The 26718-nt window shown below is 37.0% G+C and overlaps 1 protein-coding gene across 1 annotated transcript; it reads left to right on the top strand.

The window, feature by feature from the left end:
- Positions 1 to 1934: 1934 nt before the first annotated feature.
- On the top strand, positions 1935 to 26449 carry AGGF1 (angiogenic factor with G-patch and FHA domains 1). Its single transcript, XM_032205786.1, has 14 exons — positions 1935 to 2105; positions 2262 to 2358; positions 2858 to 3063; positions 3873 to 4019; positions 5539 to 5727; positions 15969 to 16323; positions 17937 to 18048; positions 18955 to 19006; positions 21330 to 21431; positions 21782 to 21947; positions 22198 to 22280; positions 23208 to 23335; positions 24729 to 24828; positions 25436 to 26449. The coding sequence occupies exons 1-14, from the start codon at positions 1935 to 1937 to the stop codon at positions 25634 to 25636; spliced, it is 2109 nt and encodes a 702-aa protein (XP_032061677.1). The 3' UTR covers positions 25637 to 26449.
- Positions 26450 to 26718: the final 269 nt, after the last annotated feature.

Here is a 26718-nt window from a genome sequence, read left to right as displayed (position 1 = left end):
TTTTCTGGTCAGAATAGTACTTAATGAGCTGTGCATGAGAGCGTGACCCAATTGCCTTTGCAGTATAAAGTAGTGTTCATGCTAAAATAACACTGCAGCACAGTATGATTGTCAAGCTTGCATGTCTTTGGGCTTTTGTTTACTGGAGATGAGTCATTTCTTCAGTGGCTGCAAGAAGCAAATAAATAAAGATAGCACTACTTCGGCTTCTAACTCACAGACAGAAAGTGTAATATCTGCTTTCCGTAAGAGCTACATTAAACTTGTGCGGAGTGAGGTCTAATCTGAAACCTATTGTTTTTCCCTGTAGCTATCAAGCTTTAGTAAGCAATGGCACGAGGACAAACAAACAAAACACATTTCAGCTATGGCTAGATAGACTGCAGTGCCAAGAATAATCACTATTTTGAGTGCTGAGACACAAGTTTTACAGGCAACAAACCATCCCATTGTATTCAGTAGCCAAAAAGCAGGACACAGAAGCATGCCAGAACTTCATGGCTTGCATCATTACACGCTGCAAACTTCAAAGCTCTCATCCTTTTCGAGAATCTTTCAGCAGAGCAAGGACCAGCAATCAAGGAAAGGACAAAAACTAATCTAACTAAACTAAATTAAACTGCATTGAAATAAAATAAATATATTTTAAATCAAATTGCACCTTGTGTATATATGTAACGCATACATTAATTACTTCAGGTAGTCAGCTGAACACTTCCTCTAAAAGGCATGCATGACGAGGGTCCCATCTGCTAGCAGGGTCACCACATATATAATACTGTCATTATTGTCAGGTCTAAAATTTAGGGGCCATGATCTACCAACTATGATGTACTTGTTTGTTGCATGGAAGTCACAAAGGCTACAAATTTTACTGTTTATTAATGACTAAGAAGCATTGTGCTCTGCAGAGACAAAGAACAGTTAAAGATCAGAAGCCTGTGAGGTAGAGGTTTGAAAATCAGTACACTGAGATGGGGCTGTGGGAGAAAAAACATCCTAGAATCTTCTGCAAGTGCCTCTAGAAATCCCAGCAATATAAAATTACAGAAAACTTATACAAAACTGCAATTGTTTGCAGAGACTTCATGCAGTAGCTTTGAATGTTGCGCATACAGCTACAATTGCAATACTCTCGGCCACTGCAGCTTCCAGGCAGGATGTGAAGTGGTTGTTCACGTTATAGGTTGAAAAAATAAAAATAAAATAAAATAAAATAAAATAAAATAAAATAAAATAAAATAAAATAAAATAAAATACATTGTACTTTTAGAGAAGAGTGTGGGTGCTAGAACATTTCACTCCCTGAGGTGCTGCAGGTGAGGCCCTGGAGTGCCCTAGCAAACCCAGCAGCAGAGTTACGCGAAGGATGAAGACAAGCACACGGCTCTCCGTGCCACAACCAGAAGTTTATTTAGCTGAGCACGCCCGGACCCAGGAACGCCCCATGACCGCTGTCCGCCCGCCGCCCCGACCCCCGGCAGCGCCTCGGCCTCGCCAGGCCTCGCGTAGGCCCAGCCGGCCCCGCCGCGTCGCCTAGCAACCGCCAGCCGGCGCCGGGCGCAGGCGCAGGACCCCGGGAGGCGACGCCGCTTCCCGCCTCCCCTCCTCCCCTTCCGGGCTGGCGCCGCGCTCCCGCCCCGCGGGCCGCTTCTGGCGCTCGGCGGGGACTCTTCTCGCGCAGCGCCGCCGCCGCCGCCGCCGGGCCGGGCTCGCGGGCGCGGGCGCGCGCGCGGGGGCGGGAGGGCCGCGGGCGCAGGCGCGGGCGCGACGCCGCCGTTGGTGCCCCTCGCGCCCGGCCGGGGCGCCATGGCCGGGGCCGGCGGGGCCCGCTCGGTGCCGCGCGGCGGGCGGCGGGCGGCGGGGGGGCGCTGAGGCGGCGGCGGGGGGACGGGGGCCGGGGCTGGGGCTGGGGCTGGGGCTGGGGCTGGGGCATGGCCTCCCCGCCCGGCGGCGAGGCGCGGGGCCTGCGGGAGCGGGTGGCGGCGCTGGAGGCGGAGCTGGGCGCCTGCCGCGGGCAGCTGGAGCGAGCGCAGCGCCGGCTGCGGAGAGCCGAGCGCCTCCACCGCGAGGCGAGGGAGGGCGGCCAGGCGCTGAGGAGACAGGTGGGGAACGGGGCCTGCCCTGCCCTGCCCTTCCCTTCCCTTCCCTTCCCCACTAAAATAGCTGCAAAGCAGTTAGATTTTGCCAGAATTATAGAAAACTATAGCAGACCTCCAAAATGTGGCTTTGCTGTCCGTAACACGCCGTTTCTCTTCCAGGTGGAAGAGCTCACTAAGGAAATCCACAGCAGGAAGGAGAAGGATATATCTAGCATAGGCGTACAGACAGAGGACTACGCGGCGTGGTCGCAAGCAGGTAGAGAGAGTGGCAATCGCTCATCTAGAGCTGTGATGTTAACTGGTATCTTGCTTGGTGTGGTGTGTGGTTTTTTTTGCTTGTTTGTTTTTATATAAAACACATTTCAAGTCTGTATCCTTAGCAGCATTAAATTTGGTAAGCTAACATTTGCCTTTCAGACCATTTACAGTTTCTTCAAGCCGTGCCTTTTAGAACTGTACAGTAAAAAGTATCACAGACTGTAGCAGAACTTGTGCCACAGTACTCTGATATATAGTTACTTCAGACATTAAACAACTGTATCTTGTTCCAATTTTTAAAGTACATCAAAACAAGATATGACTTTTTCAATAAATGTAGAATAAATTCAGCATGGAGGCATAACCTAATAATGGACTTCGGCTAAACTACTTATATGCATAAATTTGCTGTTTAAGACTAAGGATCCTTAAACTGTTTTGTGTAAAATACTGCTTTGCTAATTTATATAACTTCGACTTTTTTTTTTTTTCTTCAGATTATTACTACTATGAAAATTATTATAATCACACTGATACTCAGGACTGTGCACCCGAGCTATCAGTGCAGCACAATCATACAACAGAAGCCACTGAGCAAAACTCTACAGAGGACTTAAAGGAGGACATTAATGTTCCTGAAAGGGTGGATAGCGCTGGAGTTGCTGAAGGTGGAGAAGAGGAAAATTTCGTCCAGAATTCACAGGTTATAGAACTGTTCAGGTTTTTGCTGATTTTCAAGTCAGTAGTCTGTTGATACTATCATTTAAAAGATACACTTTTGGTCTTGATGTCATTTTATGAAATGCTTTTTTTGGTGGTGGTCTCAGAAGGATAGTAGCAGACATTGTTATGCTTTGAAATTAGTTCTTTTTGTAACATTAGTTCTTCGTGTAACATTAGTCATAGGCTTGTCTTTTAAAAGTGTGGACATTCTAAAACATATGTCTGGTATGTGCTGGAAGCACTGAAAGTGTGATTTTTTTAAATCAAAAAAATATGTTTAATATGGCCATGAAGAATTTCACTTTTTTATGGGGTCCTATTTTTTTTCCTCCATCAATAGAAATAGGATACATATAAGGAGAAAAAACTTGTTAGGGTTTTTAATTATTTTTTTTCTACAGTGTTTTTTTTCCCCTGTTATCCAGCCTCTCACTTTTTTTGTGCCTTAGCATCTAGAAATTGAAATGGAACTGAGAGCAGGTACCTATTTTAGGAGCCTATTTTAGTAGTGTACTAAGATATTCACTGTGTATTTCTGATGTGAAACATGTCTGAGAAAAGTCTGGGGGAAAATGAAAGGGACAGGATGGAATGTTGGTCCCATGAAAATCCATGGGAGTATATCAGTAAATGCCAGCTTGATTTTTGTGTCTGTGTCTAATAATCCAGGTAACAGTCCAAGTCCATGGAACACTAATATGTTTTATTTAAAATAGCGCACTGCAAAATGCCAAAGAGCTAAAGAGTTTCTTTTTAGAGGAAAACCAATTTCTTACTTTCTCGTCTTAGGAAACAGAAGGTACATCAGTACCAGAGAGCTCCTTGGCTGAGAGCTTGAGAGCTGCTGCAGAAGCTGCTGTTTCACAAACAGGATTTATTTATGATGAAAATACAGGATTGTATTATGACCATAGCACTGGATTCTACTATAATTCGGTAAGGGTAGTTTTTGGAATCCTTGGCATTTTTCCTCTGCTGCAAAAAGTTAATTAGTAAAAGTTGGTATGAACAGTGAACGAAGATCTAAGCTGACTTGAATGAAAATACTGTAACAGTTAATTTCTGCAATACGTTTTCCTTATCAGAGCTGTTTGCTTCTTGTCCTGTGAGGTGTGTATGTTTGTACATGCATGAATAGATAGGTGTATAGACTGTCACAAATCCGAGTAGAACTCCTCTGCTGAAAATAGGTCTTGTTTGCAGGAATACATTCAACTCAACTTAAATGTGCCTGTGGTAAACAAAAGTAGTTGTTTTCAGGTGTGGTTCTGTACTTCATTACTTTTTTAAAGCCTCAAACTATATCAAGAGCAATGATATCACTTGGGGAAGTAGTTAAATATTTGTGTTTGGGGCTACAGAGTCCAGTTTATGATATAATTGCAGAAAAAGAGAGTAAGTAATATCTTCTTGTTCAGGAACTGTTTTCTGTATTACAGGAAATGTTTTTGTGTGGGGTTTACATGGCAAGGCTTTGGTAAGAGGGCAGGGGGACTGTTGGTGTGGCCTCACTGAAAATTTCAGGGACTGCCCTGTGCTGGACACAGACACCTCTACAGTGGCCCCTCCACAGGAAACAGATGAACCTATCAGAGATAGCTGATCTGCCTCTTTGAAATCATGTTTAAGAAAGGGCAAAACTGCACAGTAAAATAAGGCATAGGTGATGGAGAGAGTGTGTAGAAACAACCCTTCAAACACCAACGTCAAAGAAAAAGGGTGAGGAGGATGTGCTCCAAGCACCAGAGCAAGCATGGAAGACCATGCCGGAGCACATACCCACACTGATTCCATGAAGAGTCCCATATGGAAGCAGGTGGATGTTCTCTTCAGGAACTGTGGGCAATGGAGAGCCCACACCAGAGCTGGTTCTGGCAGGAGCTGTGGCCTGTAGGGGACACACTGGCGTAGATGTGTCCTGAAGGACCACACGTTCTGGGAGAGGACCATATTGGGGCAAGGTAGAAGTGTGAGGAAGGAACAGCAGAGGGAAACTGTTATGAACTGACCACAGCCACCATTCCTGATCTCCCAGCTCAACTTGGGCAGGGGGATGTTCAGTAGAGGAGCTGGGAGTGAGGGAGTGAAGTTGACCTAGAGAAAGAAGACATGGGGAGAGGTGTTTTATTTTTTTTCTTTGTTTCTCACCCTCCAACTCTCTTAATTGGTAACAAATTAGTCAAGTCTGTTTTGCCCCGATGATAAATTGGTACATGATCTCTATCTTTACCTCAACCCACAAGGTTTTCATCTTATTTTATCCCCCTGTCCTGTAGAGGTGGGCAAATGAAGAAGCAGCTGGGTTTGGGTCTGCCATCCAGCCAGGGTCAACCCACTACAGATCTTTAGTAGATCTGAGTATTCAGTATGTGTTACTTTTTTAGCTGGGTGTGTTCTGTTGAGCAATGTGTTTGTCAAAGTAATGACAAAGTTGTTCTTAACTTTTCTCATAAAGGAAAATCAACTGTATTATGATCCAACAACTGGAATTTACTATTACTGCGATGTGGAAAGTGGCCGGTACCAGTTTCATTCACGAGTGGATCTACAGTCTTACCAGGCTTCTGGTTCTCAGCACACTAAGGATAAAAAAGGGAAAAAGAAGAGAAAAGAAACGGAGTGGAATACTGCAAATGAGTATAAGGTAACTTCAGAATTGATAGATAGAAATTTGTTTTGTTTTTTCATGATGCAACTTAGAGGTTGTGGTGTTTGGTTTTTGGGGGACATATCCTTATTTTCTGAATGATTCAAGTGTCTTTAAACTATATACAGCAGGTTGATTAGATGTAGCTATTGTTAAAATAATTTTCCCACTGAATAATTAAGGATCAAACTTTAGACTTGGATCACCTCACTTTCTCAGTGTTGTTTTATTACAGTGCAACTGTGTAGATCTTTAAAGTTGAGTATCAGTGAAGCTCTCTAACAAACACACTGGGATGAATTTGGGTTACTGTGTGGACTCATTTTCCAACTAAATTCAGTATACCTTGATGTCCTGATTTCTGTTGCTTTTTTTTTTTTTTAATTCATGTGATGAATCCAAAAATGAAGGAAGGTTTTGAAATTGTAGAGACACACCACTCTTCCTCTGTGACTATGTATTCCAGAGTTCATTCCACTGATGTTTTAATGCATCTCTACCATCATTTGGGATTGATGAAATATCCAAAGTTTTAATTCATGGAATATTATGCTCTTTATTGATTTTTTTTTTTTTTTTTTGGTCAATACATTTTTGTTGTTCATGGTGTGTAAGTATATCTTAATAAGTGACGACTGTAATCAACTCTTATTTTAAGTTATGAAAAATGTAACTTTATTTGGTTTTCTGATTGCTAAGAGAACATACAATGTAGTACATAGTGGGTACCTTGAAAAATGTTGGTCACTCCTAGGCACTGTAAGTGCTATTGTCACACACCTATTAAGACACAAGAAGCCTTTGCTTAATGAACACTATTACTGATGTTGAACAAATTCAGATAATACTATTCTACAAATTCATTTATTACTTAAGACTTATTAAATGTATATATTGGTTTGTTGACCAGGCCTCCTTAGTTTGTCTATCTAAAGCTGCTGCTTTAACCATTGCATAATTTCATTGTAGTGGCCTCAGCAAAGCTGATTTGTTGAAATCTGTCGTAATTATGTTAGTGTACAAGTACTCGTAGCCCATCATTACACAACCTCAGTACAGAGTTTAAAAATTTTATATTGGGAGTTACATTACCTGAAAGACTTAAAGATGGAAACTGCTTACAATAAGAACCAGTGAAGATAAGTTAGATGGATAGTGGTAGTCGACTGTGGGTAATGTGAAAACTTCTACTCCTAGAGAGAACTTCACACAGAACATTCTTTCTTTCTCGAAAGCCTGGGGTGGATACTTAGCATCTCTGAGTATAACGATCCTTTAGACTTAGGAAGGTAATGCAGTTGTAGCTAGGAGCGTTACCAGCATCTAAGCTGCTGGCTAGCTGTGTGCAACTAGTGAATTGGCATTCTGACACTCCCAAAAGACATAGCTAATAGAGAATTTTATTCATTCTGTGTCAGGAAAACAACTTAAAAATGAGTCTTTATCATCACGTGCAATTAGTACATCTCTTAAACTTAGTTATGTGTTGAACTTTTACATAATGACCTAAATTTACAAATGTATTAAAAGCTTTGTGGTGTATGTAGGCCTAACCTAGAAAATAATGTAGGCAGCTTTGTGGGATCCCATCCCCATTTGCTTCTACCATCAGATTGTACTGCAAATAGCTAGCTGTCTTTAGCTCATATTATGTTTAAAAAAATACCGTTATATAGATGGTCTTGTTAACAAATCTTTTCTTTAAGTTTGCACAGCCACAAGGTAGGAGGTAAACATCCACTTTTTATCCAGTCAGTACATTGTGAGTTAATTTGATTAAGCAACAAGCTAAGCGGCAAAACATTTAAAATAGAAAAATACATTCTGTAGCATGCAGATTTGTACATTTGTGAACACTAAGTCAACGATGATGCCACAGTCCACAAGGACTTTCCTTTTTTTAACTTAAAAATGGAGAATATGAAGCAAAACTTAAAACAATTACTCTGCTTTAACTTTGGAAAAAAATAAAAAGCCTTTTTGTCAGTCCACTTTTACGTAAATGCAATATTAGGTTTAAAAAACAAAAAATACCTTATTGTCGTATTTTATGTAGTTGAGTTAAAACACCCTATTCTTAGTACGTGGTTCTTACAAGAAATGATTATTTAAAAAAAAATGCATTAATGAAAGATCAAGATTTCTTAGAACAAAAGATCATGGATTTTTCTGTTTTTTTGTTTGTTTGTTTGTTTTTTAAAAAGGAAAAAAAGGAAAAAAAAAAAAGTTTGTTAGCTGCACAGTCTCGTTCATAGGTGTATGTTATTTCTTGGCAATATTGTTGTTGTCCAGTTTTGTCTGGTATTGCTAAAGGCACTAATTAGTTCATAGTAATTATTACACTATTTACATCTAGAAACAAAAACATGTTTTTAAGTAGACTCTTGTAGTGTTCTCTGAAATTCTTTCTTCTGCACTTATGCACATCCTTCTCTACTCTCCATTCCCTCTTACACTCATGAAAAAGTAAAATAAAAGCTATCTCCAAATACTGATGAAATTTGTAAAGTTCCTACAAGTATTTTGAAGATTAAGTATTCCATTATTGCTTTTTCCAGTGGGTTACTTACTATCTTAAACTGTGGGGCTAGCTGGAAAAGTGTCTCTGAACATCATCAGGCTTTTTGTCCAGTGTATGCTTTTTTTTTTCCTCAATGTTCTGTTTTTTTCCCCACAGCCATTACAAGTGGGAGAACAACTTTTTTTTTTTCTTTGCCTGGTCTGTGAGCTGCTAACAGCAATAAATGAAACAGTACCGTAGTCTAGTTCTGGGAATATGTCACAACCCACTTGAACATTATTATTCGTGATTAAGATTAGAAGGTTTCTAGGAATGTGCATATGAGGCTGAAGAAGATATTGAGCAGTGGATATAGAATTTCAAGTATGCAAACACTCGTTAAACTTGCTTTCTTTTTTGATTAAGGGATTAAATATAAGCAAGGTATTGGTAGATACTCAGTTAAAAGTTTTTTATAAAATATATATATTTTTTATAAGAAATAAAAAAAATAGCAACTGCATGTGTAGGCTGTCACAGAAAATATTTCTATATACACAATACTGGTAGCTATACAGTTTTTATAAAAACTGTGAGTTCTAATTTACCTAATTCATTTAATCTAAAATTAATCTGTTTCTTAATTTAGAAAGAACTGTAACTGGGTCAAACAGTTAACTTTATGTATCTGGTGGCTGAAGGCTTTTTTTGTTGCAATTTAGTTTGTAGTCACTGTGAGAAATTCAGTATGCTCAGCTATCTTGTATATATACACTATTCAGAAGTAGTACATGGGATGTTTAGCACTACAGAAATGAACGTTCTCCACAAATATCATGAAGAGTGTTCATGAAAAGATGATATAAATCTGAGAATCTAAAAAATAAAATTATTTTAATGATTAAATAAGCCATATCATATTTTTAACAAGCCAAGTTACCAAACAAGAAAATACTAGTGAGCTTCTGGTAAAAAGGATGTGCTTATAATAGCACAAAAAAAGGAGATGAGCTCAGAAAGGTTAGTCCCCTGATTTGTGTAAGAACTTTTTGTAAATATTCCTTCTTTCCAGTCACCAAACTTCTTTATTACAAATAGCTTTCTTTCAAACTGCGATCCTAAGCGTGCTTGCTTTTAATAGACAATTGGGATTTGAGAGTACATAGAATTAGCCTACATGTATATGCAGCTCTCTTAAGAAGGATTGGTGGAATACTCTGGAACTCTAAGGCTTCAGTTCTTGTTTTTGTAGTCACAGGCCAAAAAGTTGAGAAAGAATTACCATAATTGCATCCTTCAAGAGAAGGATCTTTAAGTTAATTTGGAACACTGTAGACTTCCTTACTTTCTTTTACAAAAAAAAATCATCACAAGGTGGCATAAATAATAATGTGATCACTGGTTCAATATCTAGTTCAGCTTTTTCATAGAGATTGGAGAATTGACTGTGTGCAGTGGTGACCATGTAGTTTTACTTGCTGGATTGGGACTGTCAGTGATATAGAGCAAAATTTAGGTGCAGTTAGAAGGCTCTCAACTATGACATTTTACAGTTTACTGTTAATTACTGTCCAATAGATAATATCCAGTGTGGCACTCAAAAGTCACTCCTACTATATCCTATTATAGATGCATCCTAGCTCCTTCTGTACAAGAGATAAGGCTTTTGTAGTAGTACTTCCCATAGAACTCTAGAAGCAGTGATTTTTATTTTTTTATCATGTGTAGTTTACTTTTTGCTGATATTCATCCCATCTTTAGGTACGTCAGTTGACAGAAACCATGGCTAATCTGAAGATATCTTCTTTTGGATTGGCAGCTTCTGGTAAAGGTAGAGTAGAGCTACCAAACACAGTAGTCTGTGGATGTTCACCTTTAACCTTGATATACTTACTGAAGAAAAAGAAACTAGTAGTTGATGTTTAGCTTATCTATTTTCCTAAAGATTTTTTTTGCAGCTGCTTCATCAAAATCTTTTCATCCAGAAAGTAAAAAAGTAAAATATATGTATTTGAAATACTGTATAAGTAAAACATCTGAAGAAAACTTTGATGGTATTCTAGAATATTTGGGGAAAATACATGTTTGGCATCACTGTATTAACGTGGGGTGTCTTGACTAATCATGCTACGCGTTCTTTAGACAAGGCAAATTCATGCTTCCTGTGTTTCAGAGCTCCCCGCTATTGCATAAATTAACTTTTTTATGATATGGGAAGAGCTTTACTCATTTTTATGGCTTTTAATTATTTTCTTGTATTGAAAATGTCAGCATAGTGAAGCTAGAAGACAGTACTTGTGAAATGTTGCTAGTAAGTGAAAGCTTGGTCATCTGAGCAAAAGAACTATTTTAACCTTTTTGGAAACGCTTCATTACTAAAATATTGGATTTCAGTAGTATTTCAAATTGAGAGATTCAGTGATAAAGATCTGACATTCAGCCCTTTTTATTAGGGTGTTAAGTATCCATGATTCCATTAAATCATCTACTGAGCTTCCGGCAAAACCAAGAAGCAACAGACTACATGGAACTGGAAAATTGTTTGTGCTTATGTTTTGTGTAAAGTAAACAGATTTGGAAAACAAAGCAATTAAATGGTATATTTCTTAAAACTTCATGCATACAATAATTTAAGTTCTAATTTGTAGGCATGATCAAGAGTTGCATGAATGTGCATGTAACTCAGGCATAGTACAGAATAAAGGTGAAGTTGTTTGGAAAGAGCAAATGTTTGTCTCACTCTGTCACAATACAACAAAAAGTATATTTAAATGGTTGAAATATTTTGAATTTGTTATTAAAAACACTTCAGTTACTATAATTATTCATATATATAGGCAGGCATTTCTGAAGATCTTTGTATGAGTTGTTTTGTGACCTATGCCTTAGAAAGCAAACCCATCAATTCTTGTCAATATGAACATGATCTGTAGTTCTGAAAAGATCAGTCCTCATGAAATGCATAAAATTGACATGCTTATCTTGAACTATTTCTCCTGTACCTTTTCATTGTCTTTGTTAGGGATACAAAAATAAGAAACAACTCAACCCTGTAGTTAAAGAGCAGTTTTATTACAGCTCAGATTCGTTCCACCTTTCAACTTTACTCCTGAGCAGTGAGAGAGAAAAGCAAGAGATCATATAGTGATACCCAGTAGATACCAAGCTTTCTGCTAAATCACCTGGAGACAGGTTCTGTCCGGCTTAAGACTGTTGGGATTTGTCTACAAAGTATTTAGATATTAGGTAAAGCAACACAAGGAAAAGTATGTGCCTGAGGTCATGGTGTAACAATCATAACTATAATAAGCATGAACTTGCATACTTTGTGTCACTAGTTTGGGAAGAAGCATTAAGTATCCTGCCATTGAAAAATTAAGTTCATTGCTGGTATTTTTTAAGTCATTAAAAGATGATGCTGCAACTTACTGCAGTTTGCACAGTTGTGCTTTCGTACATGTTACTTGTGTTCTGTTAGTACTAGCAGTCATGTATAATGAAGAAGGATTTCTTCAGCAGAAGATCCCCTCAAATCCATTCAGTAGCCCCAGCCGTAATGGTTAGACCTGATCAAGGCAGTAAATGAATTCTAACATTTATATTAGCTCAAATGCAATTATCTTTGCTATTTGTAATAGCTTAAGAGAGTACTTTGTGTCCTAATTAAATATGTAAAAAAAGTCATTACCTCTGACTTTTTTTCATTTCCGCAAATATACTGAGTCATTTTTGACTTGTTTGCTTGAGGCATGTAAGATTATAGTTTAGACAGAAGGAGGAGTATATGAAGATTACTCTTCTGTCTGTATTTAATAGCAGAACTATTTATTTATTTGTTTTCTTAAGACCTGATTGTAGTAGTAGTGGAAAAAAATACTGAAACTGCTGAGAAAAGCTTAATGATTGTATTGAAAGAGGGTATGTGCATAGCCTTTTGTCGATCTCTACACATTATTAAAAATTCCTGCTTTCAACACATAACAAAGAATATTGTCTATGCTTTAGTAGCCAGGCTTTGAAACAGCACCTTTTTATTTTCTAATTTAGAACATCTGAAGAAATATCAAAAATGAGTCCTCTGGACTCAGTATAGAGCAAGAGCTGAGTGGTTGGAGTGTTAAACTTGGTTTCCAGTGTGTCAGTCATCTGTTGCTTTGCTTCAGTCATGTGTTTTGAGCAGGCAATTTAGTTTCTGTGTTTTAAGAAATAATTTTTAAAATTTCTGTAGCTCATGGTATTATGGGAAGAAATACGTTTAGGATTGCAGAGAATGTCAGCAGACTTGCTGAAGATGCGTTTCACTCCTGCACCCAGATAATTAATAAAAATGTTGGCCATGGCTGGCCCCAGAATTGAGCCCTGGGGAACACGGCTGGCGACTGGCTGCCAGCCAAATGTAGCCCCATTCACTGCAACGCTTTGAGCTCTATCATTGAGCCACTCAGTGGGGCGTTAACCTGTTTATCTTGCTGTTGGACCATTTGTTCATAAGGATGCCGTGCAGGACAGTATCAAAGGCCTTAGTAAAATCCAGAAAGATTACATCTGCTGCCTTCCCTTCATCCGGTATGCGGTGACCTTATCACAGAAGGAGATCAGATTACTAAGGCAGGACTTTCCCTTGATGAACCGTCACTGTGTCCGATAATAGCTTTGTTCTTTAGCTGCCTTTCAGCATCCCCCAGGATAAGCTTCTCCATAACTTTTGCAAGGACTGAGGTTAGACTAATATGTCTGTAGATTCCCAGGTCTTCTCTCAGGCTCTTTCAGTAGATGGGTGTACTGGTGGCTGGCTTCCAGTTAGCAGTGATCTCCCCAGGCTCCCATGACCTTTGGTAAATTGTTGAGAGGGGTCACACTGTAACGTCTGATAATTCCTTTGGCATTTTGGGATGAACCCTATCAGGCCCCAACAACTTATGAACATTGAGCTGATACAACTGTTCTTTACAATCTCCATGACCACTCACTGCTTTCCTAGTCCTGGTCCTCAAGTCTGAGAACCAGGCAGCACATATCTATCAGTACTATTAAATATTGATGCAAGAAAGGCATTAAATGCCTCCACGTTTTCCTTATCTGTACTTGTTATGTTATCCATTTCAGGTACCAGTCCAGTGTTTTCCTTTGTCTTCCTCTTGTTTTGACATACTTGAAAATGCGTTTTTTGTTGTCTGACACCACAGCATGGCTACTGTCAACTCAAGTTGAGCTTTGACCTTTCTTGTTTTCTGCCTGTGAATGCAAACTGCAGCTCCGTACTCTCCCTGTGAAGCCAGACTTGGCTTCTAGAAGTCTTGGATTTTATGCCCTAGTTACAGGAGTCATTCCCTGTTCAGCCCAGATGGTTTTCTATTCCACTCAACTTCACTTGCAGCACAGTGGTATTCCTGCTCCTAAGCTCTTAAAAAGTGTTTCTTGAGAAGTGACTAAGTCTTGTGAAATCCTGAACACTCTGGAGCACATTTTCAGGGGACACTGCTAACTAGCTCTCTGAAAAGCTTGAAGTCTGCTCTCTTAAAGTCCAGGATGGCAATTCTGCTAGCCTTTTTTGTCCTTACACCAAAAATTTTGAACTCAGCTATTTCAAGATCTCTGTGGCCAGGACAGCCACCTATCATCACCTCTCCCACAACGCCTTTCCAGTTCTCAAGGAACGGATCTGGGAGGGCACCTTTCTTAGTTGGCTCACACAGTACTTGTTACATAAAGTTATCTTCAACATGCTTTTATGATATTTCTAGTTTATGTCTGAGAAGTTAGAATTTCCCTCAAGGGCAACTGATCCTAAGATTTCCCGTGATTTCCTATAAAATTTGCCATCCTTTCCAGCGTCCTGGGTGAGCAGTTGATGGTGGACACCTCACTTACCTATTTTATCTGTCCCTTTAATCCTTACCCAGAAGCTCTTTACCACGCTATCCCTAACAGCAAGGGTTGTACAGTCTAACCTCTCCGTTACCTGTAGTGCAACACCTCGTCTGCCCTGACTGTCAGTCAGGAGGCTCATCCCACCAAGTCTCATTAACTAGTGAAAGCAGCTATGGGAAAGGAACGAAGCTTAGAGTTCGTATTTTGTTCCTCCTGCTGCGTGAACTGATATACAAACATTTCAGATGTGCTTCTGAGCCTGTAGCACTCCCTGGAGCAGCATACATGCTCCCATTAGCCTTGCCACCTTCAGACGGTGCCATACTATTCCTTGGCTTAAGTTCAGGGTACCTAACAGTATCCCTCTCCCCCATCAATCCTTGTTTAAAGCCCTATCAACAGGTTATATATGGCCTGTCTGTAACAGCCCATTAACAAATGAGTGATGTGTATGAACTGTACAAATCTTATTTTTGGCCAGATTACTACATCACTGAAAATAAGTAACATAGCGGCCTTGCAGTCCCGTTCGTTTCTAGATACTGCATTTACAGGACACAAGGAGGAGGGCAAGTGTGAACTTGTAATCATTCAGGTAAAACATGAGGTCACTTAATACTTGTTGATTATTCCTAAGAATCTGCTGTCTTACTGGAACTGTCTCAACAATGCTCTCTAAAGTCCTATCCAATAGCTTGACCACTGAGCAGAGGGAAGTTCTTGTGTTTTTCTTATAATTGCACTACTGATGAGTTTTTACAATTTTGGTCAAATTTACATTTTCTCTTGGTAAAGTGGAAGTGCTTTAATTTCCATGGTATTAGCGTTCGTATTAGTTTGTGTACCCTGAAATGTAAAATGCTCTGTGCAAAAACTTGCTGAAAAGAAGTAAAAATGTTTACTTTACCCACTGCATTGCAAATTTTTACATTCTTTAAGGCAATTGAATGCATTTATTCTGAATCTGAAAAGGCAAATAATTCACCAATAAAATCTGATATGTTTTTCATTTCTCTTTTAAAGCCATTTGTTTTCATTGTACTTTTTTAAGTTGGTCATCGGGGTTACTACATTGAGAAGTACATTTTCAAGGTACTCTGGCAAAATTGATGTAACATTTTAGAGATTTTTGCGTTCAAAAAATTTTGATGGTCTGTTTTCTGCTTGTGAAATCAAGTGACAGTGGAAAAACCTGCAGTAATCTGGTTCGTATGATACGCAATGGAGAAGTTTGTTGCAGTAGGAAATGGATTTTCAGTAGAATGTCATCCACGTAGCATATATTAAAACTCTCTTACAAGTTCTCTACAGTATCTTGATGAAAGCCTTTGTTAAAGCTTCGTTTTTTAAAAGAGGAAGAGCAGGTCATTAGGGAAGCATGGGTGGGAATTCCAGATATTTGGGACCATTCTGGAATAAAACAAGAAGACAGAAACAGGAGGAAGATACGATGAAGATCAATTAAAGAACTTTAAAACAAGTTGCAAGAATTTTGTAAGAGAGGGAGAAGAGTCGTGAAAGCAAAACTGGAAAATAATCGAGATGGTGTTTTGTAAGTTTGAAAGTAAGGACAAGAATTTTAATTTTTTGAGAGAGAAGTGCAAAGAGTAATTGAAGGTTAGAAGACAAGTGTAGTCACACCTTCCCAAGTAGGAAATTATTTTAGTCATATCTAACAGAATGTGAAAATTTTTCTACTGAAATGTTGACTGCATGCAGAAAACTCTGGAACTGTAAGCATTTCTTAATAGTTGTAAATTAATTCCCAGTGAAGAATTTAATTCCAAGCTTATAATATACTTTAGAATAACTTGATCTATAAAGAATATAATTTTCCTCAAGTGTGGTTTCTGTAACTCCTCTCCAGGATTTGGACGCAGAAGAGCAGAAATCATCTAACAGTCTGAACTGTTTTTCCACTACTGAGCAAGTAAGTTCTACTGAAGAAGAAGAGTCTCCTAATGCAAGAAAGAAGACTAAAATGGACACAAAAATACGAACCAGTCTAACAGCCAAAGAATCGTTTTCCACAGACAGTATAAATTCACATTCACACAAAAGTACACCAGATACTGCAGCATACACAGATGACAGTAAAATAGTAGACACAGAAAGTGAGCCAGAAGAAGGTGAAATTACGGATACTGAACATGAAGTCTACAGCAGTGAAGATGAAGTAACAAGTGAAGAAACCAGTGATTCAGAAGACTCAGAAAATGAAGGTGAATTGTACCTTTTATGTATGATATTACCGTATTTTTCCAAGAACCCATTAAGAAAAAAATACAGAATAGTTTGGATAATTAAAAAATAAATAAAAGCATCTTACTTGAGATCCTTGAGTTTAAAAGTGCTGTATGTTAGTTGTATGTTTCTTTCTTTTCCTTTGCCCTGTAGTTGGAACTAAGTAGTGATGTTTCCCTAAAAACTGTTAGGGGTATAATTTTCTGGGCTCATGGAAACTTCAGTGGTAGAATAAATGTTTTTACATTAGGAAAGTGTCATGAGAAAAAGTTTCCTGACTTTTAAAATAAAGATTCTAGTACAAATCTCACAGAAATTCTGTTTATTAGCTAATATATAGTATTTCATAGAATTATCTAGGCTGGAAAAGACCTTCAAGACCAAGTCAAGCTGTCAGTCTGTGCTACCATGTCCCATAACTAAATTCTGTTCCTGATGCTGTTCATAAACAATCATGTATAATTCAGTGTAAGATTAAATCCATTGTGGTGAAAAGGGTTACTCAGTAGTATTTGAAATCATATCTTGTATTCATTCCAGTGCAACATGTGAGAAGTTGGGATAGAGAGGAAACATGTATGCTCTTCTGTATCAAAGAAAGTGTTGTCTAAAGTTCTTAAGACCTCCTCAAGAATTTAATAGTCTCTTGAAAAAAAAATGGTGAAAAAGTTAATGCAAACAAAAAAACTGGTGCAACGTACCTGCAAAGGATATCCTAAATCACAAAATGAAATACAAACTATAGTAGTTAGGAGTCTGTACTGCAGCCTGGACCATGCACACAGTTTGTTTCTTCTGCTTTCATTCTTTTACTTACTCAGCTACCCTGATTATGATCAATTAATGCCAGTTGAAATGCCTGAATGCCTGATACTAGCAAGCATATAAACTCCCCAGTAATTCCAGAGTAATAAAAATGAGATTTTTCTGTCCTCCTACCTTTTGAGCAAGTGTCTTCCCATCTTGCCCATGTATTCCTACCTGAAACTGTCGGAGACTGTTGATCCAAATGGATATTCAAGACAGAATTCGTACAGCTGTTGGAATATTAACAGTACTAATGCAAAAGAGAAAATATATACATCTGTATGCTCATGTATTATGTCTTATCTGTGTTGATGTTTTGTGCTAATAAGAGTAAAAATCAATCACAGTATGTTTGACAGAAATTATCAAATACAAAGTTTTAAGTGCATAGGGTTTGTCATGTGGCCTTTTCTCAAAGTAAAGGAGTATTCAGTCAGTCACTCTAATCAGTTTTGACTAGTAGTCCATGCAATTATAGAATGTTAGTAAATTCCATGAATTTATTTATATGTTATTTCTGTAAAGAACCACCTCTGTACATGTAAGCAATGGGAATTAGTGAAGTATTTTTTGATTGATAGTTTAGTGTGGAGCTGCAAAACCTTTGAAACGGTAATTTCATCAAAGTTTTCTCTCAGATGTGTTTATATTTCTTTTTCTAAATGTTGCATACAATTCAGCTAGATAATTGCAGAATGTATATCAGTTATTTGAAAAATATGAAATACAGGAGTAAAACTATAACTTCCTGTTTGTAACTTTTTTCTTTTTTTTTTCTTTATAGATGAAGAAAAGATTTGGCCTCCTTGTATCAGAGTCATTGTAATAAGATCACCAGTTCTACAGACTGGATCACTTTATATTATCACAGCTGTGAAACCTGCTACCATTGGAAGGTAAAACCAAATGGAATTTGTTACCTGTATCTGAAACTAAGATAACTCATTCAGAAATTCAGGATCACCAGAAAGTATATATTGTGCTTCTCATGCAAATTCCAGTAAGGTTGATTCACCACTTTGAAATAGTAAGTTACGATTTTTGCTACCCTATATGCATTCTTTCAGTTCCGATATTAAAAGTAAAATAAAACTCTGGTTTGTTCATTGTGGATGATGAATGAATGCTTTCTTACTGAAATCTCCACCCCCTCTTCAGCTGCTTTTAACTGATGCTGATACGTGTTCTGATTTGTTCTTACAGCTGGAGTGTTTCAGGTACATTTATGTGAAGTTAAGCAGTTGAAAATTCTCCATGTAATTTTCATATAGGTTCCTGTAATAGCTGCATTGTTTCTTCATCCCCTAGTAGAAGAACTAATATATAAATTCATTCCTCTTCCCTCCTACTGCAGTATTTTTGATAGTAAATCTGAGTCAATGACTCCTTAATTGCTTGTATTACCTACCTAATGCTACCAAGAACTCAGTCTTGGCATTGAAGACTGATGCCAAGATGCACTGAAGTGCTTGAAAGATGCAGAGTTCCCGACTGTTATTTACAGGCCTTGGATTTGATGAAAAGTTCAGATAGAAATACCAGCTTTATATATAAAAATTTAAATATAAACATTTAAAAATACAGCTTTACTGTATGTTCACTGCCTAATTTATAAGATGAAAGCACATGAGGCAAGTCTCCACATTGTGTATATTGTAACGTACTACTTCTGTGTCTGTAAAGGTCCAAGATATTGCAGAAGGGAAACACAGTATTATGGCTCAGCTGAAATACATTTTGAAAGCCATTATTAAAACTATTCCTAGTTTCTCATGATTTTATGTATCAACTTTCCTTTTCAGAGAAAAAGATGTTGGACACACACTTCAGATCCCTGAAGTTGGAGTCAGTAAGGTAACTCTTATTTCTGTTTGCTACAAGGGAGATAGATCTTTGTATGGATGAGGATTTAGATTTCATAGCTTTAAATATTGCCAAATGTTAATTTTTTTTAATGAACTTTCAGAATGAGAGGTGCTTTTAGCCACTTCTACAAAGTTAGAAAAAAGAAAGCATACAATATTTTAATGAATTGGAATATAATGTAAACACAGTGTGATTTCTAAGTCTAGAAAAGCTAAAGTGTGTTGTTTTTGTTGTTTTTGTTGTTTTTTTTTTTTTAATTGCAGTTTTAATAGTCCATGGTTCAATCCACAGCAAATAATTATTATCTTAAATTTCTTAGTTATTGAACTTGAGGAAAATGAATGGTTGGCATTAGGTATCGATTGTATGGTAAAATATCAATGTCAACTAGTTAGAACTTTGTTGTAAAAAAAAAAAAAAATCCAGTCCTTATAGCTGAGCTTAGAAGCTTAGGTTGTGTTTTATTTTTCTGTAAGTTAGTTGTATGAATGTGGAAGTTATGCAGAGAGAGTTCAAAAATATAAAAATATTTTAGTGACAGATGGATTTTTTTTGTAGTTAAAAGAGATTAAAGGTAAATTATATGTTCAGTTTTCCTAACTACTTCGACATAGACCATAAATACAGCACTCTAAATTGAAGAAAATGTAAATTGACAGATATGTCATCTAAACAAAAAAAGGTGATAAAAGCATCTGCAAATGCAAGTGTGTGAAATAAGCTTTACTATGTCTGTTCCAGATGATAGCTCTGATTAATCAGCCGTTTAACATATTTTATACTGAACAATTTCTAGACAAATTTTTTTCCTGCTATTAATGGTATTTTCAGGCATGTATTTCAAGTTGGTGTTATAAAGCAGCAAAAGTTGTTTTTTTTTTTTAATTTTTCTTCAATAGTATCATTTACTTTGCTTCTTTGTATGGCTAACAATATCTACCAGTACTTCATGGGTACCTGAGTTGCTTTTAAATATGTTTCATTGAAATAACTGATCGTCTACATAAATTATTTCACTTTGCAGATAAGGAAGCAGAGGCATGAAGATAAATGGCATATATCTAGAAACAAAAAGTTACTACCAGTTTATTTATCTTGAAACTTAAAACTGATAATTGTGGATCACTGTCTTTCACTTATTTTAAGGGTAAAGTGAGATTTAAAGAAATAGCACCCTGCAGTTTTGCAGATTTAGCATCTTTAGAAGTTTCTGTTCATCCTGCTCAGTAAAACAGAGGTAGAATTAAAAGCATTAGCAAATAACCCAGTCAATCTTTCCACCATTACAGGAACATTCCCATTGTAAATTTATGCTAACCAGTCTACAAAATACAGTTTTGTTGTTGTTTTGTTTTGTTTTTGTTTTTGTAGACTGTTCTTGCTTAAAGACAATAAGGTATTTGGTTTCAAATGAGCACTTTCTTCCCATGATGATGATTGTGTTTTTTTTTTCACTACTGCAACAAAAAAAGATCTTTGCTTGTCAAATTTGAAACTCACTTTTTTAGATTTGTTTTTTATTGGGAATCTTAGTTGGTTGCAGAACTTGATACTTTAGTTTGCTTAGTGGCCATTTTTGGAGGTAATGTGTGGGTTTGTAAATTGGCTGCTATATTTCCAAGACTACGGATTTGTTTTCTCTGTTCTGTGTGGACTCAGGACCGTTACCTATATGGAGTTGCAATAGATTTAAAAAATTGGTTTGTTATTATCAAAATCAAAGCAGATATAAAGAACAATAAATAATGGATAGGGATTGTGTCCTGGGCATTAAGGTGCAAGTGAAAGTGAATTACATGAAATTTACAAAAGCATGGCACTTTAAGCTATTTCAAATATGAAAGACCAAGTAATCTGAAGCTGTAGAGATTCAGATTTTTTATTAATTGCATTTCTTTAAGTATCTTTTTTGATGCTTTCCAGAAAGGGGAAATTTGAGATTGCTGTAACATACCTTCCAAGGCAAAAATACCATGTATTTATAAGAACAGCTAAAAATGCTTTATTACTAGATCCTGCAATCCTTTAAGTAAAGTATACTTTCTATATTGAAAGTACATACATGTTTTCAGTGCTGGATCAGTTTATGGTAAAAATAGTTATATTTTTACTGGTACACTTTATCTGATGTTGTTGCAGTCCATTCGTTTACATTTCAAATATATAGAATCATAAAGCATGGAATATTCTATTAACCAAACCCATTCAGTTAAGTTGCCAAAATAAATTCTGAAATCTTACTTTAAAACAGCGTGTAAATTGTGAAGTACATGCTTAATGAGAATATTTCACTTAGTCTTCTCTTTATCAGTTCCATGCAGAAGTATATTTTGACCATGATTTGCAAAATTACGTTCTTGTGGATCAAGGCAGTCAGAATGGGACAGTCGTTAATGGAAATCAGATTCTTCAGGTAAGTATTTGCTGTAGTGTTGCAGAAAACTGTAGTCATTTTAAAATATGGTATGGCAAATCACTAGCAATGTCATTGTATGGCTTTTCTCATACAGTAATTCCTTCCTTGATTCCCTTCGGTTTTCAGGGCCACTTGTAATATTTCATGTTTGTTTTATATAATGAATTAGGAAAAATCCACTACAATTTACAGTTGCTAGAGCGAAATACATCCCATGGTTTAAATATTTGTCCGCATTTGAAAGATGAAGCTGAATCATTAGATTATGAGCAGCATTCACAAAATAGATTTGGTGTCCTACTTTAGGAACTAATAACCATGGCTGACAAAACTTTCTTTTGCTATAGCCGAAAACAAAATGTGATCCCTATATCTTGGAGCATGGTGATGAAGTGAAGATTGGTGAAACTGTACTTTCTTTTCATATACATCCTGGCAGTGATACTTGTGATGGATGTGAACCAGGTCAAGTCAGAGCACATCTTCGCCTGGATAGGAAAAAGGAATCCTCTGGTTGGTTGTGTTATCACTGGATATGTTTTTTTTTTTTATTATTAGTCCTTACTTTATAAACTTCTTAATCACTTCAGATAGTTTTCTTATAATTTCCTTTCTCAAAACAATAGTTTTACAGCACAAGGCACTGCATTTTCTTCTTGGTATGTATGGCTATGTATAAAAATGTTAGAACAAAATTATTTTGTGTTTGGAAAAAAAAAATACATTATTACTTAGAAATTCAATCTTGTGTTCTTCCTTTTAGTTTGCCCGGCACTTAGCAAAGAAGAGAGAGAGTTAGTCAGAAGAAAAGCGTTAAAACAGATACGGGTAAAATATGGCCTACAGGTGAGTTCACTGTAGAAATTAAGAGTTTGAAGGTCCACATCTGCTCTGTGATTCCTGTTTTAAGCCATAAATGTCTGAACAAGGGAAGCTTTTAGAGTCTTAAGTGGAGTCTTGAGTGGTGGTTTAACTCAAGCTTGTCTTTTGTACACTAAATCTTTATAAATTTCTAAGGATGATAACAGGGCTTGAAAGTTCTCTTAGAATTTTCAAAAAAGATAAACAGTTCTAATATGTACAAGATTCCTCATACCATTGAGGTTAACACTTCTTAAATCATTGCTATCCTTACTTCTGAAAGTTAGGTATGCACTGAATTGCAGTGCACTCTTTTATTTTGAAAGGGGAAAATAATGAGCAACTTAGATAATGATGGAAGGAAGAGAAAAACTTAAAGTTTTTTGTTAAAGTCTGGTTTATGATATAAAAATGCCAACATGAATATATGACAATATTAGAGATTATTCTAACTATGGAGTTGCATCTAGCATTTGTAGTAAGTGTTCATGTGGAAAACAGGACGCCATCATTTCACTTGAATTCTTCACCCACTGAAATAACATCAATGTAGAATCTATACAAGGAGAACTTTAATCTATTTTAAAGAACTAGTTCTTGAGAAACAGGTTATCTGTTGTAACAAAAAGTCAGTTACATGATATTTCTAGTGGCTTGTCCACATGGTTTTGTGTTTAACGCGGAGAAATTGATTCTTAGTACAAAAAGAAGATTCAAGAGAATCTGCTATTTTACAGACTCCATGAAATTATTTACTTTTGAAAGAGAACTATACATTTTCTGTTTTAAGAGTAAAAATTAATAGTAAGACTTAATATAGGAATGAAGTAGGATGAAGCTGCTTTACTTTTGGAAGCAGAATAAAGAATTTAAAAACCATTTGTCTTGATGGAATTTAATCTGTTTGTAAAGAATACAGAGTATGAAGACAACAAAGCAGTGAACAACCCAAAGTACAAAGACAGAGCAGGAAAACGCAGAGAGACCATTGGCAGTGAAGGAACTTTCCAGAGAGATGATACTCCAGCTTCGGTCCATATGTAAGTGTTTGGGGGGAAAAAAGTCCTCTGTGTCCCTCTTTATGGAATCTTACAAAACAGTGATACAGTTAAGTATCAATCAGTTACTAGGATACATTTTGTTAGAATACTAATTATCTGTATACAGTGTGTTATGAGAACTACAAAACAATTGTTCTCACTTCCCAGTTTATACGCTATTATTTTCTCCTCACCTTCCGTACAGAGTTTATCTTTGCAGTAGGATGTTTAGATCACTTTCTTGCCATCTTAGTACATCTGGTCAGTTCCTTGATTTTCCATTGACACTTTCAACAGCTTGTTTCTATTTTTTTCTGTCCAGTCCCAACAATAGTAAAAAAGAAATTCACCCACATCATTTCTTTCAACTGTCAATATCCAGCCTATCACAGGATGTGCATGTACACTGTTAAATGACACTTATGTTAAATTTCCTCTTGAATTATTCCTTTGCTTCTTTAGTTTTTTTTCTGTTTGTTTGAAACATGACCTTTTAGGTGCTTGTAAGTTAGTAAAAGGAAATGTGAAACAATGACATGAGATTCCAATATGTGTTGGAATGCTTTAGTGGTGAGGTAGTGATACTTCTCATTAGTGCAGTTGATTCCCATTCATCTGTGCTGTATCTTTTAACTCCTAAAAGTCAGCAAGTAGTTCAGAGGGAGTTTTAAGAAAGTTGGTGTTGATCAGAGTCTTAGGATAGCTTTGGTAACCAAAGATATTTATGGGAAAATAAATGTAGAATCACAGAATCATCAGGGTTGGGAAAGACCTACACGATCAAGTCCAGCCATCAGCCTGACCTACCTAAGACCTTTCACTAAACCACATCCCTTAATGCCATGTCTGCACATCACTTAAATACCTTCAGGAAAGGGGACTCCACCACTTCCCTGAGCAGCCTGTTCCAATGCTTGACCACCCTCTGTGCAAATAAATTCTTCCTAAGGTCCAATCTAAACCTACCCTGGTGCAACTTGAGACCATTTCCTCATGTCCTGTCATGTGTCACCTGAAAAAAGAGACCAGTACCCTCCTCTATGCAACATCCTTTCAGGTAGCTGTAGAGAGAAATGAGTTGTCCCCTCAGCATCCTTTTCTCCAGACTAAACAACCCCAATTTCTTCACTAGCTCCATTGTTCTCCTCTGCACACATTTCAGCAACTCAATATCCTTTATGTAGTAAGGGGCCCAGCACTGAATGCAATATTCAAAAACTTGAGAAAGTTGGCACTATGGCCTTTGTGGTAGCTCTTAGAAGTAGGAACAACACAGTGGTTGGATTTGGGTTTCCAGAGTTGCATATGCATGCACGCTTCTGTCCTTGAATATTTGATTAGCATTTGTTTTGTATTAATTCTTGTTTTTGAATTATCTTAAAATTTCTTTAAGTGAAATCAGTGACAGCAACAAAGGACACAAAATGTTGGAGAAAATGGGATGGAAAAAAGGGGAAGGCCTGGGCAAGGATGGTGGTGGCATGAAGGACCCGGTAAGTCTGTCTGGTTTGCACTTGGAGGACAAAGAATTAGAAGTGCATTTGCAATTGGAAATGTCTAATGATAAGCCATGATTCACTGGAAACATTTCAAAGTTCAGTGTGGGAGGGAATAATCTTAATAGGACTGATCACAAATCAATTTTACCTTTATCAGTGAAGTATTCTGAAACTTTACTATGATTTAATCACATTAGTGGAAAATGACAGTAAGGTGGTTTTCAAGAAACTAAACAAAGGAAGAGAGACATTGGATTAATAATTTTGTGTTTTTATACAAAGACTGTCGGAAGAAAGAAATTAATTTGTGTGAATTCAAGATGGGCATATGATGTAATCCTTCACTTTCACCAAGACAGCTGTAGCACAAAATTCAACCTACATACCGAGCCATGAGAAAGGAAAAACTGGCAAGTCACAAATCTTTGTATTAGAGATGCCAATTCAAAACCTTGGCAAAACTTTAAATGTTCATGTATGATCTAGGTATAGAAGAGCTGTAATCAGAAGTGCTTGGTGAAGAGGGGGAATAGTATTATAAAATATTGAGTGTTTAGAATACCTAACCTGCAATTACAGTACTGTTTGGTGTATTTGACAGATCCACCTTCAGTTACATAAGCTGAATGCAGGTTTGGGTACAAGCAGACCGGCCTCAATTGAAGATGTTCAGATCATCCAGAGCAAGAATAAAAAGAATTGGGATAAAGCAAGAGAAAGGTTTGCTGAAAACTTCCAAGAACCTAAATCACAGAAGGATACACCTAAGATTACGCCTTGGGTTAGAGGGACCGCAGACTGAAATAATGTGGTTCCACAGCAGGGTAATTCCTGTGTGTAAATAGTTGGAAGAGAATTTATTTTTATTCTTTTTCTTTTGCTAAAGCAGAGGTTTGGTGATATGTAAAATACAGTTGTGGAAACAATTATGCTAGATTAACTCTAGTATGTTAATTGGTTTTCTGTAGTCTTCATGCTTTTATAAAAACATTTTTAATAGGAAATGAAAGAAACCTAGGGGATATTCAACTTTAAATACTTGAATGTGATTCTCATCACGAGCAGGAAGTTTCTTCAGTTTTGTTTTTAACACAGAAGTTCATAAAAAACCAAAACACGTTAGATTTGATAACCTTAACTTTTGAACAGCAGTTTAAAAGCAAGCTGAAACAAACACCCCACACCCCCAAAAGAACAGAACATTGTATTGCCTTTTCCTTTCTTGTATGTTTATTCATGATTGCCATGAAATGCTCAGCAAGAGGTACATGATTCTTAAATTCATACACTTCATTACCAGTCATGTCTCAGCTTACCTTCAGTAGAAAACAAAAATTGTTTTTAATGATCCATCAGTACTGTTAAAAATAATGTGCTCCATGAAATAAACTACCAGCATTGGTGAAGAAAACAATGTTCGAAGAGAGGACAGTGTGTAGCAAAATTTTCTTCTGTGAAGAATTTGCTTGAGACTTGTTCAGAAAATCTGTATCACGTCTTTTAAAAGAGGGGGTATGTTTAGAAAACTGCTGTCTGTGTGTATTGTTTATTAATTTCTTGTTCTGATGCATCCATTGCTGGCAATGGAGTTTCTGCCAGGAAAAAAAAAAAAAAAGAAAAAAAAAAACAACAAACATTTTGGGTGGAAAAGGACTGCCAAACTGATGCTAACAGCTTGGTATTTATTCACTGTTCCTAAACACAATAAATTATTGTAAATATAAGCAGTGTGCATCTTGATACTATCTTGTGCATATGCTGGAGGTGAGCACTCTTCTACAATGAGAAAAATTTAATCCAGTTTTAGTCAAATTATAGTTTTGGTAGTTGCACAAGACACAAGTAACTGTCAAGCACTGTGAGGTGAAACCAGAACAGGTTGCT

This window comes from Aythya fuligula, chromosome Z, assembly GCF_009819795.1.
Source record: "Aythya fuligula isolate bAytFul2 chromosome Z, bAytFul2.pri, whole genome shotgun sequence".
In the NCBI taxonomy this organism is placed as follows: Eukaryota; Metazoa; Chordata; class Aves; order Anseriformes; family Anatidae; genus Aythya; species Aythya fuligula.
This window is presented reverse-complemented; position numbering and strand designations above follow the sequence as displayed.

What these genes read in the sequence shown, in the direction of transcription:
- AGGF1 (XM_032205786.1), top strand. Translation starts at nt 1,935, where the DNA reads ATGGCCTCCCCGCCCGGCGGCGAGGCGCGGGGCCTGCGGGAGCGGGTG. An exon ending in CTGGATTCTACTATAATTCG is followed by an intron (nt 4,020 to 5,538) that starts GTAAGGGTAGTT and finishes TTTCTCATAAAG; the next exon opens with GAAAATCAACTGTATTATGA. An exon ending in GGGTAAAATATGGCCTACAG is followed by an intron (nt 22,281 to 23,207) that starts GTGAGTTCACTG and finishes CTGTTTGTAAAG; the next exon opens with AATACAGAGTATGAAGACAA.